The sequence below is a fragment of the Globicephala melas genome, chromosome 3 (assembly GCF_963455315.2).
Source record: "Globicephala melas chromosome 3, mGloMel1.2, whole genome shotgun sequence".
NCBI lineage: Eukaryota > Metazoa > Chordata > Mammalia > Artiodactyla > Delphinidae > Globicephala > Globicephala melas.
In genome coordinates this window covers 137,155,346-137,172,256 of record NC_083316.1, presented here as the reverse complement: position 1 = coordinate 137,172,256, position 16,911 = coordinate 137,155,346, and the positions used below count along the sequence as shown (strand labels likewise).

The following is a 16,911-nucleotide window of genomic DNA, read 5'->3' as shown; positions in this document are numbered from 1 at the left end:
TACAAATGCATATATAATTTATGATCTATGTATAATTCGTATGTATACAAACACCATATTTTATTGAGGTAAAGTAGCACAGCAAGGTTAAAAACAAATGGCTAAGCTCAATGCAGGCTTTATAATGTCACTGAAAGCCATTTTACTAGCATAAAGGCCTCCAACATGCTGGTATTAACCTACTGATAAATATTTAGACTACTTATATTTTGTTCTCTTGAGAACTAAGCCAAAATAAACATTTAAAGGCAGGCTTTGGAAGTGTCAGCATTTCTTATTTTTATTTGCTTTGTGGTAAATGATATTCACAGTGACAATTAAAATATTGAACAATGAAGGACAAAGATTGGCAACTTCATCTTGAATCCATTTTATCCTTTTATAAAATTTTCTCTAATGTGCGGAAAAGTCATATTTTTCACCAACCTTCACCTTCCAATTTTGAGGAGTAACGTTATTGCTTTTCTTGCCCATACATGCTTACTCAAAGCTATGTGTTAGAGATTTTCAATTTCGATTTCATGTTCAGAAAAGCATCTATACAAGTCTCATTGCTATTTTTAAACATTCAGAAAAGGAGAACTCACAGAATACAGGTTATTATGGCTGCAACCTATTCAACACTGCTGCTCACTTCCATCGTGTCTTTGGAAAGATAAACTATCCAGTATACAAGGTTGAATCCTGCAAATGCAACTGGGAAGAGAATCCGAGAATACTGGTCTATTTTACTGGTACCCGCAAAGGTAGGAGAGAGGGGTGGGGGGGTGACAGGTGTTGACTGTAAGATGGGAGCGCTTGTGAGGACTGTGCTGGCCTTGGAGGATGGAACTATTGGCAACGTCAGAGAGGTGATTCTTTTCTTCAGATAGTACTTGGAATCAGGATGCTGTAGAGGAAAAGATACATATATATTCAGCCTGGGTAAAAGAATAGACATCCCTTAATCATTCATTTTTTCCGTCATTGACAGATAGTTACTGACTACTTACTATATAAGTTAAAATATCAGCAAATTCTTGATAGTAATTGATGGAGCTACTTTTCCAAGAAAGCGGTAAAACAAATTTGAAAAACATCGATTTGCTAACATCCAACGTCCTCTAATTTAATACATCAGCAATTGATGCTAAGCATGTTCCATGCCCCAGAAACTGTGTTGAGTGTTGTACCATTAGGAGATAAGCCAGGTTATAAGGGCTTATCCACCCACCACCCCAGTTATGCATAAACCTATAGGGCAATGGGTATGGGCAATGAGAGGGAATTTCATGTGGGAATGTGTGGGCAATTACTCAATACAAGAAAATAACAGCTCGGCTAAATGTTATTTAGACACATTCTAGACACATTCCCAGCCAACAGTCTCATCTTTACCATTCATAAATTTGAACCAACTGAGGTATCAACAACAGCAAAAAAAATATAAAGGTGCTCATGTACATCAAAAGCCAGTGACAAAATAGAAATACCCTTATATTGAGTGGGATGACTGTTCTTCCCTGGAAATACGACTACCTCTTGGTCCAGAGTTGTATATTGAGAGCTTTCTGCTTTCCATTCAGAGCTTCTCCACTGATCTCCCTCCATCTTAAGTTACCAAAGTGATATATTTACTAACCTCAGAATTGTCATATGTTCTTTTCTATCATGAGATTTTCTGTTCCACTGAAATCATAAGACAACCAATCCTAGTCTTGAAAGGGATCTTCAGTGCATTAAGTAACAGATGAGAAGGCTGAGGTCCAGATGTGGGAACTGCTTCGCCCATAGTTTCACAGCCCGTATTAAACCGCCTTGGTCAATCTCACTGCTTGTTTCATCCCAGCATTTTCTCACCTTTAAAGTATTGAGCCTGGTTCAGAGACTCTAATTCTATTTGCGTTAGACTCCTTTCATAATGGTGGAGACTGGGGGGCTTCCTCTGATTCTTACCTTTTCTTGTCTACGGCCTATAACAATCACTCTCCTTGTGGCCAGGTTGTCCTTGCTGGGTCCCTGCCTTCACACCCTGGCTGTACATTAACCCTGCTCTTGTAAAACTGCCTCGTTTTCTCCTTGGCAGCAGAATTACCACTTTGCTGCCTGGCAGGGCGTGTTACTCACGTGCACACAGACTCCTGGAGCTTTAGACAGCAGCGCCCCCAGCAACGGGATGAGGCTGCCGCCTCCCCTGTGCTGGTTGAGCCACAGGACCAGAATTACCCACCGACGTGGTGACATTTGGACTGCGGGAAACAACCACCCTGAGAACCGCTCCTGTCTATACTCCCATCCTGAATTTTGCTTTTGATTTGTCATGGAAGTTTGCCCAGTATCTATAATAGTCATCATAGAGAGTTCAAGCCCACTGTGCTTTTAGGGGCCGTGGGAAAATTTGTTTCTTTACCAAAAGCAAAAATAAATCAGTATGAAGTCTGATTTGACATGACCGTGGTGAATTTCAAGCAAAGAATATCTTTATTTGTTATCTGTTGACCCAGTATTAGGCTAGGCACTCTGGACAGAATGTAATAAATCATAGGTATTGGAGGTAGAAGAGAATTTAAAATAGAAGAGTGCCAAGTCTACTGATCTTGGATAGGAAATAAGTGATATTTTCTATTAAAAATATGTGACAACCCAGGACTACTGTGCCCAGGGTCACTAGATAGTGTGTGGATAGGACCAGAGTAGTGGTATTTTGGTCTCAATGCATGCTACCTGTATGAGAGAATAAACATAGCATTGTCTGCCAAGAGCTTTCTATCATGTTTCTCAAACTCTGATTTGAATTTTCATCTGTTATATATGTTATTAAAATATTCTCCACCTGAAAGAGCAAAATTTGTCACAGTTTAATTCTACAGAAAGAGTTCTCTTCCTCCCAGATATAAGGAACATTAAAAGATTTTGCTCTAGTAAATTTTCTAAGGATCGTAATGGAAAGAAAGAGGGCAAGGCTTTAGAGCAGATTTTCTTCTAAACACGTCTTGATTTTTAATAGCATGCATTGTCTGTCTGACACCTATGTTTCTTCCTTTTTTAGGGAGAAACAGGGCAGACATGAATAAGTTCACTGAGATGAAAGTGATTATAAACCATAATCTAGCATAAAAATGTAAGGCATTGTTTTACCTCTCTCTCTCTTTTGGAGATGTTGGGAAAACTTATTTGTCAATCTCTTGGCATCGTCACAGTGTCACAAATGACTTAATGAAGATTGCTGAATAACCCTTGTCCAGAGTTAAGCAACATCATTCACCACCTAACAGCATGAAAAATTTATGCACAATGGCATTAGCCTGGAATTAAAGGTCTCCTACAGTAGGATTCCTCTTTTCCTCATCTGCTTCCCCAGACAATCTCTATGGAGGGTTGCTTAGGAGTTAAGAGGGCAGCAGAGTCAGAAAGCCCTAGACTGCAATTCCATAGATAATACTTAGCTGCTGTATGACTTAGACATGCCTTAGGAGTCACTGACTCTCCCTAAGCTTACATTGAAATCAACTATACTTGAATAAAAAAAAAAAGAAAGAAAATTAAACAAAAAAGAAAAAAAGAAAGGGCCAATTACTGTTTCAGCTGTAAGGGTTTTTTCTTTAAGAACTTGAGAAAGGAAATGTGTTTTTTCTCTGTACACATTTCTGCCTACCTAACTGTTACAACTCTCTGCTGTCATCACCTCTTCCCTGTAAATATTATTTCCGTTGTGCTTTATCCCCTTTCCTGACATGAAATCGCCTTAGTGGTAGAGGGCATATTATTCTCACGTGTAAGTGTTCCACAGTTCCTAGCCAGTGCACAGAACACAGTGAACGCTTAATAAACATATGCCGAATAAACAAGTGAATGAAAATCTAAACATTTCCCAAGACTTTGTAGTCAGGCAAAGAGAAGGGAACAAAACGTTTTATGATTATTTTACACTATATTTTAGCATATTGTTGATATTACTTTATATTATCGTTACCATATCTAAATGCCTACCATTAACAAGCACTACATGGCACTTTGCATGCATTATTTTGCTTATTCCTAGGAAGAATCTATCATGTAAAAATATTATTTTCATTTCAGAGATGAGCAAATGAAGGTGTAAGCAGAAAGCTCACACAAGTAATAAGCAGCAGTACCTCACTCAATCCCTCTCAGATCCCTAAGACCATACTCTTTTTTTTTTTTTTTTTTTTTGTGGTACGCGGGCCTCTCACTGCTGTGGCCTCTCCCGTTGCAGAGCACAGGTTCCGGACGCGCAGGCTCAGCAGCCATGGCTCACGGGCCCAGCCGCTCCGCGGCATGTGGGATCTTCCCGGACCGGGGCTCGAACCTGTGTCCCCTGCATCGGCAGGTGGACTCTCAACCGCTGAGCCACCAGGGAAGCCCCACTCTTAATAAATATTACTTTTTCTTTCCATCAGCTTTAGGGTTTAGGGCATGGTTTCTCAACCACAAAGCTACGGATATACTGATACTTCTTAGTTGTGGGAACTGCCCTGTACATCATGGGGTGTTGAGCAGCATCCCTGTCCTGTACCCACAAGATGCCTGTAGCAACCACCTCCTCGGGGTTTTGACAACCAAAAATATCCTTGTTCCTTGACAAATGTCCTCTGGGGGAAAATTCACCCACCATTGAGCTTCACTGGTTTAGAATTACACTGTCTCATTGCCCAATGATGGCTGGGGGATTTCTAGCAGGCAGCAAATACAAGGTGCTCAAGGAAATGCCAGAGGGCTGGCTAACCCACACGCTGGATAATCAGCTCCTGGATAATTGGGAATCGGCAGTGTAGGAGACTGGACACCTAAAATTTAGAAGAATCACACTGAATTTCTGAAATGAAAAGAAAGCCAATATTGCAAACCATTCAAGCTACAGGTTTGTGTTGGATCCCGCCTGCTCTATTGTAAGCTCAGCAGCTTCAGCTGATGGTAAAATAAGCTTTTGTCAGAGTCCAGATGAGGGCTCAGCTTGGGGCTGTCACTGTTTTGAGTAGAACGCCTGTGGTTTTGAATTTTTCCGGGGCTCCCCTGCTGTTCAGTGTCATCCTGCTTTGGGTATTTTTAGAGCACTGTTTTGTTTTAAGTAACGCCATATTGCAAAGGTACTTGGAGTCAAACTGGACTTTGTGACAATCAGTTATTTGGTATAGGGATGAGGCATTTGGGAAGTACTTAGAGCAATTCTGATACAGCATTTAGTGAGTCTAATATATTAAAGAAGAGGGGGCAACGGGTTACCTCTTAGGAGAAATATTCTAACCAGGCCTGCATTACTCAAAGGACAAACAAAGTATCTGCTTTTAGAACCAGCGAACAGGGGCACCAAAAATAAGAGAAAATATTTTTGAAAACATTTATTATTTGACCTTTTTTAAGCTACATATTAATCATTATGGAGAAAATAAATCAGTGTGTCAAATGTCCCCACATTTATTTTACAGCTGGTAGAATTGAGGAGCGGAGACAATTCCAGAATGCCTGCAGAGAAGCAGCTTATTGGTAGCAATCTGGTGGGTCAGTGGTGCTAGTGGCATGTCTGAAAACCATACTGGAATGTTTGGAGGGTGCAAAAAGGAATATTGGATGGTGATTTGATGGAAGGTATAGGGAGAGAGCCAACCACCTACACCCCTCATCTAATCCACCCCACCCTCTCTATAAGTCATATGACGGCGCTACCATGGGGAAGGGACATCATGATCTTTCTGGTGCTCAGAGTCTCTGATGGTCTTAATTCAACTGTTCATTCTTTGGAGTAATGGTAGTACTGAAAGAAATCTTAGCACGATTTGGAACAGGGGAGGTAAATCTTTCAGTATGCTATGATTCATATTTTTCTACACAGGTGAAGGGCAACATAGTAATGGCCCAGCAGACGTTCCAACCTTGAAAGGAGTGCAGGAAGGAAAATATGTCTTATTTCCCTCTCTGTGCCCAAGTTTCTCACAACTGACTGAGAGTTTCTAGAGCAGGGCCAGGCTCATCTTTCTTTTCTCTGCATAGGCATCACTTCCTCCACAATCACCCCTCCAGACTGAGTTAGGTACTGTCTCATGGCTTTTTTTCAGCCTTCTGTACATCTCTAACCACAGCCTTTATCACAGTATATTGTCATGGCTCCTTGAGTAGTTTCCTCTCTTCCTGCTCAACAGGCAGCTCCATGATGGAAGAGGCCCTATTGACGTCACTTACTAAGGTAGCTTCAGCATTCTACAAAGGATCTGGCAAAAAAGCACTTAACAAATAAAGGCTTATGGTATGAATAGTTTGATGAACACATAGGTACTCAATAAATTGGTGTCAGGTGAAAAGAAGTAATGTAATCAGTATAAATATAGTTATTATCTTGACCAATTAAATTTTGGTCAACTTAGTTTGTAGATAATTTACCAAGAACATCACACATTCTGTGAAAAAGAGAAGCCATGGGGCTTCCCCGGTGGCGCAGTGGTTGAGAGTCCGCCTGCCAATGCAGGGGACACAGGTTCGTGACCCGGTCTGGGAAGATACCACATGCCACGGAGCAGCTGGGCCCGTGAGCCATGGCTGCTGAACCTGTGCGTCCGGAGCCTGTGCCCCACAACGGGAGAGGCCACAACAGCGAGAGGCCCACGTACCGCAAGAAAAAAAAAAAAAAAGAGAAACCACATTGGATGTATTGATGGGTAGGGGGCCAGGGGATTCATTCTTAGGAACATAGTGGTGAGGGCTTAGATTTTTAAAATAACAAGAAAACTAGCAAAACATCCAGAAAGAGATCAAAGTCTAAACTTGGTCTTATATATAATATAAATCTACCCCAGACACGTAATAAGCTCTGAAACATAAATACAGGAATAACTCTCTAAAGCCAAAATAGCATACCAAATAAAAATAATATGGAAAGATACCCTATAAGCAGGAAAGAAACTGTGGACAATTTCTTCTCCAAATCCAAAAATGTAAAGTCTCCACTTCCAAATGCCTTAAAATAAGAAAGATTAATACTCTATAGAGCACTTCTGCAGATTTAGTTTTAGATGAGTCTTCAGGTGTGAGTACTAGGCTTTAAATGCCTGCATCTCTTTGTCATTATTATAATAAATTTCAAGGTCAAATTCAAAGTGATAAAGTTTTCACATTCATTCTAAGCAGTTTTCCTTTGAAAAGCAATGTGCATATTAAAACATACAACTTAGAATCACATGAAATATCCAAGCACTTAATCTCATTTCAACTTTACCACATTGGTTTGCTATTTCAATGTCCAACTTACTCAAATAATGTCATTTTGATTACAACTGAATAGGCATTTTAAAATGTCATGGTATTTGAAAGAAAAAATGACCTTGCAATCATAATATACCATTGTGCTGTATATATTTGAAATGTGTAATTTGTTTGTTCCTCTATATTATATAAGGTAATAGCCAAGTTTTGACATAAATAAATAAAACTGTACATGTTCTATGTAATCATCTATATTTTTTGATGCCTACAAGGTTAATATTGTTAGGTTTGGTTACTTTTCTTTTTATTTTTACACTTTGACTTAGCCTTTCAGAAACAAAATTCTCCTTTTCATTGCCTTGGAATATTTTAAGTGGAGCCAGGTTTAGAAATATAATTTTTTGTAGGGAAAAAAGTCAACTTGCAAGGAAAAAACTACTTTGAGATGGTGAAATGCAATTTTTTATCCAGCTTCCCAAAGAACCTGCTCATTATATGTTACTACTTTAGAACTATTAGAAGATAGTTTATATGAAGACCTGAGATCTTAAATTCCATCTTATTAATAAATTATACCTTTAAAATAATGGACTTAGGGAACGATAACTCTATGCTTTCTCTAAGGATTTGAAATCATATTCTTCTTAGTAATATATATTTTAAAAGAGTTGAAGTAAGGAAGTTGGTCTTTCTTTTTGTTTCAATATCAGATCAGTGACTATATTCAAAATCACTTTTCTTAGCCTCTTTTTCATGAATTTCTTTTTTTATTTTTACTGTGTTTCTCAAATAAGAAACTGTTAAATGGAATTATGATAAATTCCTTCTTCCTTTCCAGCTATATGTTAAGATAATATATGACCTTTGGACAATATGTCAATTATATACCTATGTAAGTACAGATAGGTTGTAACATAATCACTTATTTTTACAAACAAACTAATTCTCAAAAATATTTTGAATTTATCTTTTCTGAAATATATAATTTTCAAGTCTTTTGAACTGGATCCTTAACATATTTGTTACAAAATTTATATTTTTGTGAACTTTCAAAGCACACACACGTATATAAAGAAAACATCATTAAATTACGGGAAGAATTTTGGGAATAACCTTACCTACATACAGAAAATGTTTTGTCCAGGGGTACACACTCTATTATATTTCAGTCTTTGAAAAAGTGTTGGGCCTCAGCCTCTGTAAATCTGTGGATGTTAGGAGTTCTGGAATCAATTCCTAGTTTTTCTACCAACTAGTGCCTAATGTTTTCCTTCTCTGAGGCTCTGTTTTTTATTCGTAAGTGTAATTAGACCAGATTACTGGATGGCAAACTTTTTTTTTGTTTGTTTAAAAACAAAGTCTAATTCAAGAAAAAAAAGTCTTTAAATTACATATTGCCACTTATCATGGGATTGGTCTTATCCTTTAAAGAAAATGTAAATTCTCTAACAAGTTTCTAAGTTTATCAAAGAGAAAAGTTTCAATACAAAATTATCTTTTAAAGCCAATAAACACCTGAGTATTTGGAAAGTAAAACACATATAGCTTTATAATTTTTATCATAAGATTTAACCAAGAATTAATTGGGCTGTATGTGGTTTTGCGATTTGGAAATAGTCATGAGAATTGATCAGTTATAAAGAAATTTTCAGTTCAAAGTGTCTGCATTACTTGATTTTGTAGAGCAAAATTTTCCTCTTTTCAAGAGCTACTTGTTTAGAGTTTGTTTTGAAATAAAAATGTACACTTGTCAATCAGTTCTATAATCCAGTTTTTAAAAAGTACATGCGATTTGATTGTTGTGAGAATTTATTCATATGTGAAATTGAAATTTGGGGGCACATTTAAGACCCTTGAATTATTAATACTATCATTTATTTTTTATTCAAAAAAACTTTGGGGACCAGAGCTTAGCCACAGCAAATCTAAACTTAATTTTATAGGTATTTCTCACTGATTGTGTCTCAAAAAAACCACATTAATGTACATAATAATATGTATATTATATACATATAACATGAATGTGAACATGAGAACGTTTTCACATGAGTCAAAAACTTGGCTTATGACTCAGCATTCATAGAACCTAATATACACATTGTGCCCTCCTGAAATAAAGCAGCGAGTGGATTTCTAACAGAAATGGTCCATGGAGTCCCTGCTTGTTTCCTTCAGACTCTGAAACCTCATTAGGAACTTTTTTTTTTTTTAACTTTATTCTCCCTAGTCGGTATAAGGGAACCTGTTCAAAGAAAACATCTAAAGGCTAAGAATTTTCTGTCTCCTCTGAGAGCTTGCAATCTGCCAGTATTAGTGAGGGTGATAAAAGAGGAATACCAAAAGTTTAGAGCAAAGATAAATGAAGGATTGTTGCTTGGCTTTTTTCTGTGAAGCTGGAGAAGAAGTTGGCCTTGGAACCAAATTTATGTAACTCATGCCCCACTAATATTACTTTTGGACTATTTAATTGTTTGTGGTAACTATTCCGGCTGCCTTTTCCTATATGGTAGCTAACATTAGAAAAGTAAACAATTACCAAAACAATCTCAGCTTCCAAGGGTTCAGTCGCTTTTGCTATTGTCACTGGGGGTGAGGCTGCAATCTGTGCCTTCCTTTTGGCCTTCTGTGTCTGAAGATTGGTAAAGTAGTTGACAGCTGCGAACTCAATAAGAGCAGAGAAGACAAAAGCAAAGCAAACAGCTATAAACCAATCCATGGCGGTCGCATAAGACACTTTTGGCAAGGAGTGCCTGGCACTGATGCTTAGAGTAGTCATGGTTAAGACAGTGGTGATCCCTAGAATGAAACAGAATGAGAAATGCACTATTAGCATTTGCAATCCAATAACAAGATCAAGTGGGAACATGCTGGTGGAGAGGATTTTTGTTACAAATGTATTTTTTGTTATTTTATTATTTTTAATTGTTCACAGTTATCATAGGCATTCACATTTTGGTTTCCTTCAAAGCCTAGTGTGGTGATGTGTATTAATAATAATATATTATAATATAATAGCAAATTATTACATAACTAATAAAGCTTTGAACTTCTGATCAAATTTAATGCTGATATAATCTTTCATCATATTTAATAAGTCTATTTGGTGTGAATAATAAATATAAATTAGATTTCTCAATTTTTTTTATTTCTAGCTTGGTTTTAAGATAAAATATCTAATCATGAGAAAATAATTTCATTACTCATCTGCCAGCAGTCTTCTGTCTTGGAGGATTTATATAATTCAAAGATGGTAAACATCAGTATATAAATATTCTTTTATAACTTGCAAAAAGAGATCTATTTTAGTATGGTAAATTAAAAAGTCAAAATTCATCTGAGATTTCAATTAAACTCAGGTCTTCCCTATGAACTACTAAATTTATAATCACAAAAACTGAGAAAAATATTGGATTTCGTTACAGATGATATTTTTCTGTTATAGCTCTTTTTCTTATTTCATTTTGTTCCATCACACTAGTAATGATTCTGTACATCATAAATGTAACTAAATATTTAGGTTGAACAATGGGGAAACTGGTGATATTTATCTATTTTTAGACCTAAAAATGGCAATTTTTTTTAAGATCCAACCTAATAAAAGTGAGATATAATTTATGTATTTGTGGGTTCAATATCTTAGCCTTTGTTTTCATTGCTTTACATGTCAGTTTTTAATTTTCTGCTTTATTTTTAGTTATGAAAAAGCAAATTGAGTTTAAAAAACAAAACAAACCAACAAAAAAACAACTTTCCTAAATAGGGCACATCAAAGTCACAGGAAACCAGCCAGAATTCTTGCTGAGACTAATCTTTTGTTGATTCGCCACACAATGTGAGATAAGATGAGGGTCATTTTATATGATACATGTGTCTGAATGAGATAGGAGTTTATTTCCTTTGTGGGTTGAAAAAGTGCACTGGTGTGAACATTCCCCTAAGATACACAAGCAATGTGAGCTGGAGGATGACAGAAAGTAGAGCCCAAAGAGTGAAGCATACCAAAGACAGTTCTGGCCGGAACAGACTCCTTATTAATCCAGAAAGACACCTGGGAAAGAATGACCGTCATAATGCAAGGAGTATAGATCTGTATCATAAAATAGCCCATCTTCCTTTGCAAGTGGAAATAAACTGTCATTATTACGTATTCACCTGTTGGAAGACAGGTATATCAGGATTATTGCTGTTGACAGTGTGCAGAAAGAATGCAACTGGAAATAAATCTTGCAGATCTTTAAATTAATATGGGTGGGAAGAAAACAAGCAAAGGCATTTTTTCAATATATGACAAAGCTACTCAATCAGCAGATGATAGATACATCAGCTCATTGTTTTCTGTGGGGTTCTTTGTGTCATATACATACAAAACTACTCACTCCAAGGCTACACAAATCTTTATATGCACATGGTTGCAAAGTCAATTTTAAAGAAAGCTACTTATCACTTTAAAACAATAAGTTTAGCTGAGGATGGATAATGCAGAAGAAAAAGAAATAGATATTTTGAAAATGTGCACTGGAGTCACCATGCAGGATTACATCCATACATTGATCAAATGCTTACCTGTGTTAGATTTAATTGTCTCACTAGATACTGTTTGTCCAATCAGATCATACTGAAGGAGGCTTGAAGATTCTTCTGGGACTTCCACTGAGTAAAGTGGTCCTTTTTTCCATGTATATATGATTTCACTTTTGGGGTAAGCATCTGAATTTTTTAAACAAATTAAACAGAGAAGTAAATCTGGCTAATTGTGTGTTTTTTTTTCTTTCAAAGCAAATCTTGTTCATTATAAAAAGGAAGTACAAACAAATTTTTTAAATGATTTTCTTTAATCCTGGTGACCAAAACCTCTGACTGTATGATTGAGAGAGACGTGATTAAGTAAGTTAATTCCTGGAATCATACTGAGAACGTCAGAGTAATATTTCTCTTTTGCTTTCCAGTGTCTGACTAAAACCAAATAATTATATATTTTGAATGCATTATTTGACTCTCAGAAGCTTTTTGTAACTTACAACTCCCAAACTTGAGTGGACAAGCATGCCCATCCATAGGAAAGTTAACCAGCCTCATAGGACAGTCAGCGTTGATGGTAAGCCTAAGGAACATTGAAATAAGTGGTTCTGAGTTAGTGTGATGGACAGATAATTTGGGCAGAGGAAGTAGAATTGGGGAAACCTCACCTCATGGTGTATAGAATTGTTCCATTCTGCATTATTCTGAAGAGTTTGTTAGGAGTTGTCATATTGTGAGCAATTGATTTTTTGCCATTCCTGAAAAAAGTGTCAGGTGTCCAGATTTTACTGACCATCAGGTTATTCAAACTCAGAATCTCAGCTGGCCCCCCAAACTTCAACCTCTCATCGGTCCAAGTCTGGCGGAAGAAAACGTCCATTGTATACTCCTAAGACAAAATAAGAGATTCATGCATGCTGGGCAGATGGCTTATTAAGAATAGTTTATTCACTAGCTTACATACCCAATCTTAAAACTTAAGAAACGAAGCAACTTTTGATGACAATAACCTATCAGGAAAGTGATAATTTCAGTGACTTATTATGTTTTCACACTCCAAGATTGTAATATTATTATAATAGGTAGTGTTGTATTGTGCAAACCTCTCTCTTCCACCTTCACCCTCCTTAACATTCTTCCTCTTTTTCTATCAGTCATCCATCTCTTCATCTATTGACCTATTGAGCTCCCCCTCCTTAATTTAGAAGAAAAATAGAAAAAGATTTAGTCTAGGTTTTATGCTGACCTTCCTACCATCAGTGAGTCTAACCAGTCCCTTAGCAGCTTGTTCACCTTCAAAGGTATCTCTGAGCAACATGGTACCACTTAGTAAAGTTCCAAGGATAGAGAAACTTTACTTGATAAGCATACTCTTGTCTGCACATCATGATTGTTTTATACTGTTCTCAGAGAACATAAAAGCAAATGTTACCATGATTACCCAAACAGAGCATCATTTAAGCATGCATAATCAAAATTATGAGTTTTAATTTGTGGCTTTTATGAAATAACATTAAAAATCTTAAGAATTATGATAAGGGCCTTTGCAAAAGTCAATGATAAATAACAACTTATAATTAGGTCAAAATATTGCCAAGAATTGCTTTGCCTACTTTATATGTTCCTTTATGAGACCTATTACTGCAAGTGGTGATTATATTTTAAAACTATAATTTGACACACAACATATCCATATAATGATGATCCAGGCTATAACAAGCCTCTCTTGTACAAATATAAGATGTGTGTCTTAAAAAAGAGACACATGCATAAAATAAATTCTAAGTGTCCCCAGATTTCAATGGTACCATAAGATATGGTTGTGGTTATTTATTCTTGGGGTGAGTCAGTACTCAAATGAAAAAATATGATAAGTAATTGAGAATTCTGGAGAATGCTGACTCTAATTTCTCTCAAGTCTTAAGACATTTATCTCTTAAATAAAGTACTCCTCACTCTCTCCCCCTCTTCTGTGTTGTTTTTTCTTCTCTTCTCCTGCCCCCCCTTTCTCTTTCTCTTTTACTCCTTCCTTTTTCCCTTTTTTTTAATTCCTCCTCCTTTCCTTTCTCCTTATCTCGTCAACTCAAAAAGCAGAAGATGAAAGTATCTAATAACTGTTTTTCTAGAATTACATTCCCCTAGTACATTTAATGCACCACTTTAAAGAGTTATGTTTTTCTTCAGTTTTAGTATGTATATTTTACTTTTAGGGGGACATACTACCTGAGAAATATGAAGGAATATCATAATATACTTTGTTCTAGAAGGCTGGTTCAGGTTTTCATTGCCGCTTACTATGAATCCTATAGCCATCTGTACCTGGAACAGAGTCCCCAGAACACCTATTGGTCCATTTGCAAACATAAAAGGTGGAATGCATTACTCTTTCCAAAGGACTCCCTTTACTGTTTTAATAACACATACCGAGAAAGATACACTGCCCAAACAGCTATGTTTTAAATTTAATAGACATTCTCAATATACACTTATGTAGCATACCATCTTTGCTGGTTTCTCTTTTTTCTCCTCCAAAAATTTACTAGGACTTCATAAAGATGGGGAAAGATCTTCTCTTTGTAGGGAAGAATAGATGCATGATATGTGAACAGAAGAGAGGGTATCACCATAAAAGGCCCCTCAGATTAGTATTCAAGCAGAGCCTTTAGTGAAATGTGAAAGAGATGAAGCCAGGAATCTGCTCTAAGGGCCATTCCTTCCCAGCAGGAGCACACATATTGCTTTTGGATCTGGAGCCAAGTTTGGTAACAACGCCCCTTATCACTCATTCTGGGATTCAGCCCTCTCCCCCAACTAAGCAAAATTACTCTCCTCACTCAGAGCTCACTCACCATCTCCACATCTGACACGGGCCCAAAACTTGTTACGTAAATGTCTGTTTTGACTTCAGTGACAGCACCTGAAATGAGCCCAGAGGGATGGGGGCAATTATCATCAATGATGTTAAGGGGACTGAACTGAATAAGTCTATCACAAAGTCCCTTCTCATGGCCAGAATCTGCAACCCATCCTAAAGTAATTCCAGCAGCAGGAATTCTTTGGATTTTCAACTTTACAAACTCACACCAGTTGCATTATTTTGAATGCATTCTGGCAAAATTGTGAAATTTAAGGAATGGACGAGAACTAGGTTAGTATTCTAAAGAAAATTACAACAATAATTAATGTTTAGTGATGGCATTCATGGGATAAATGCTAAAGGAAGTGTTTTATATGGCAGATCTCATTTTACACTCAAACGCCCTATGAGGCAAGCACTGTTCATACACCCACACTACATTTGAGAAAGCTGAGGCTTAGAGTTCAAATGACTGGCATATAAGGTTGCGAATTGAGGAAGGGACAGAGACTGGATGGGAACATACACATGGTCCCTCCCCAAGCTCTGCAACCTGCCACTCTGCTATCCTGAGGCCTCTGTGCCTTGGAATGGCACTAAGGGGGAAGAAAAGTACAGACATTTGGTCTAGTAAGGACGCCTCTCACCTCCAAATCCCGGTCGCAGCCGATTGTCATAGCCTTCAAGCAAGTTGTCCAGGATCCGACTGATGTTTCTGGAGTAGAAGTTTCCTTCATCTTCCACTTTCCCTAGGGCATTTTCTACCCTGTGAGTAGACAGTCAATGACCCTCACTCCTGGCCTCAGAGGAAATAGGCTGTTCATTCCAGCCTCGTCTACCCCACCACACATACATGCCACACCACCCAGGCTGCTTCCATGATTTGGTATAGAAGTCACCCAATGGGTGTGTGCTTGCCCTTTTCTCCGAGCAAAAAGGAAAAATCGGAAAAAAGTCTTACTCACCATAGAATAATGTAGAGCCAGGGCAGAGGCGATGCCATCCTGCGGTGCACTGAAATGCCCAGTTCTCCCTCCTCCTGGGTTCTCCTCCTCCCAACCAGCTCCCCTTTGCCAATTAACTAGAGCAATCTCCCAGACCACTCATAGCCCTTCTTGTTTGTGTCTGGCCAGTAATCCAGTAGGTGAGAAGGTTGCCAGCTAAACTGGCAGGGTTCCCCTTGCTCTCTTCACTCTCTGTTCCGTCTTTTCACATGGAACAAGGTGGTTTGCGGTCTTAGAGTACGTCCTAATGGACACTTAGCCTCCTCTGACTGACTTAGTTGGGAAATGAGAGTCTGAAGCGACAGTGCATGGTCAGAGAGCAGTGACAATAATCGAATAAGGCATAAGGGGAGGTTAGATGGGAGAAATCCACTGCTAGTTTTGGCATGGACTTCGCAGGGCCCTGTGAGGAAATCTGGAAGGCAGTGGCATCTTGCTGATTGAGATTATGTTCCAACGGGCTCAGCATTTATTATTTCCGTGGTTCACAGAAGGATTTCTACATGGCTCTCACTGCTTAAAATGTCTAACAATATTGGGATCCTCTCAGATTCTCTTTCTGATATCACCAGGTTTATTGCATCAGACGTCCCTTTCCTCTCTATTTAAAAATTGGTCCTCATTCTTCTTTGGAAAAAGCATTTATAAGACACCAGAATTACATTCCCACAGCTCTTGACCATCTTGCTTTTGGATTAGCATTTTTTTTTAAGTGTTGAGTACTTCGCTGATCCTTCTTGTCAAAGGTGTGGCGTCTCAAGCTAAGATACAAAATTCTACCACTATCTTTAGAAACCTGGCCAGTTTCATGAATGCTGCCTATAAGAGACAATCTGGAAATAGCTTATTAAGGTTCCCATGTAGAAATGCTGTAAGAATAAAGCATCCATAGATAATGTTTAATGATGATGTTGCTGGCACTATTTTATTAGGCTTGCCACAGGTCAAAAGCAAAATGTTTGAACCCAAGAAATAGCATTCTCCGCCCAGTCTGGTAAGGGAAAGTTGGAATAAAAAGAAGTCTCTTTAAACCTTAAAATTGTAATCTTTAAAAAAATAAAATTAATAAAGTATTGTGAATATATATATTTAATTCAGGAGCATAAGAGCAAGAAGCAAATGTCTTCTTCAGCATCTTCCGGCCCACTATCTACCTAGTTCACAGTCTGTATTTTTAGATTCTACAAAAGTGATGGTAACTTGATGCCATACAGCACAGTCTTAAGAGTTATTTCTGAAGACCTAAGTCATTTGAGAAACATCAAGAAATTAGCTATAAACAAAACAAAACAACAACAACAGTGAAAACAGAACAAGTGCAAGATTTCTTATAAAATA

General features: G+C 37.5%; 1 protein-coding gene across 4 annotated transcripts; it reads right to left on the bottom strand.

Annotated features, from left to right (window-relative positions):
• Positions 1–254: 254 nt before the first annotated feature.
• On the bottom strand, positions 255–15,973 carry GABRA6 (gamma-aminobutyric acid type A receptor subunit alpha6). 4 transcript variants are annotated; one of them, XM_060296568.1, is made up of 10 exons: positions 15,535–15,973; positions 15,217–15,335; positions 14,562–14,629; positions 13,936–14,031; positions 12,381–12,601; positions 12,213–12,295; positions 11,758–11,901; positions 11,194–11,346; positions 9,731–9,990; positions 255–889 (listed from the first exon to the last, which is right to left on the bottom strand). In XM_060296568.1, exons 1-10 carry the CDS (start codon positions 15,570–15,572, stop codon positions 614–616), a joined length of 1,458 nt encoding a protein of 485 aa, XP_060152551.1. In that variant the 5' UTR covers positions 15,573–15,973; the 3' UTR covers positions 255–613. The 4 variants fall into 4 exon arrangements, with proteins under 4 accessions (XP_060152551.1, XP_030697074.1, XP_060152552.1 ...); XM_030841214.2 differs by lacking the exon at positions 13,936–14,031 and having other exon boundaries at positions 15,535–15,963; XM_060296569.1 differs by lacking the exons at positions 13,936–14,031; positions 14,562–14,629 and having other exon boundaries at positions 15,535–15,969.
• Positions 15,974–16,911: the final 938 nt, after the last annotated feature.

Coding starts and splice junctions, on each gene's coding strand:
- GABRA6 (XM_060296568.1), bottom strand. CDS start 15,572: ATGGCATCGCCTCTGCCCTGGCTCTACATTATTCTATG. Junction 14,032..14,561: donor CCGTGTCAGATGTGGAGATG/GTGAGTGAGCTC, acceptor ACTCTGTTCCAG/GTACAGATGGCTATAGGATT. Junction 12,296..12,380: donor ACAATTCTATACACCATGAG/GTGAGGTTTCCC, acceptor AATGTTCCTTAG/GCTTACCATCAACGCTGACT.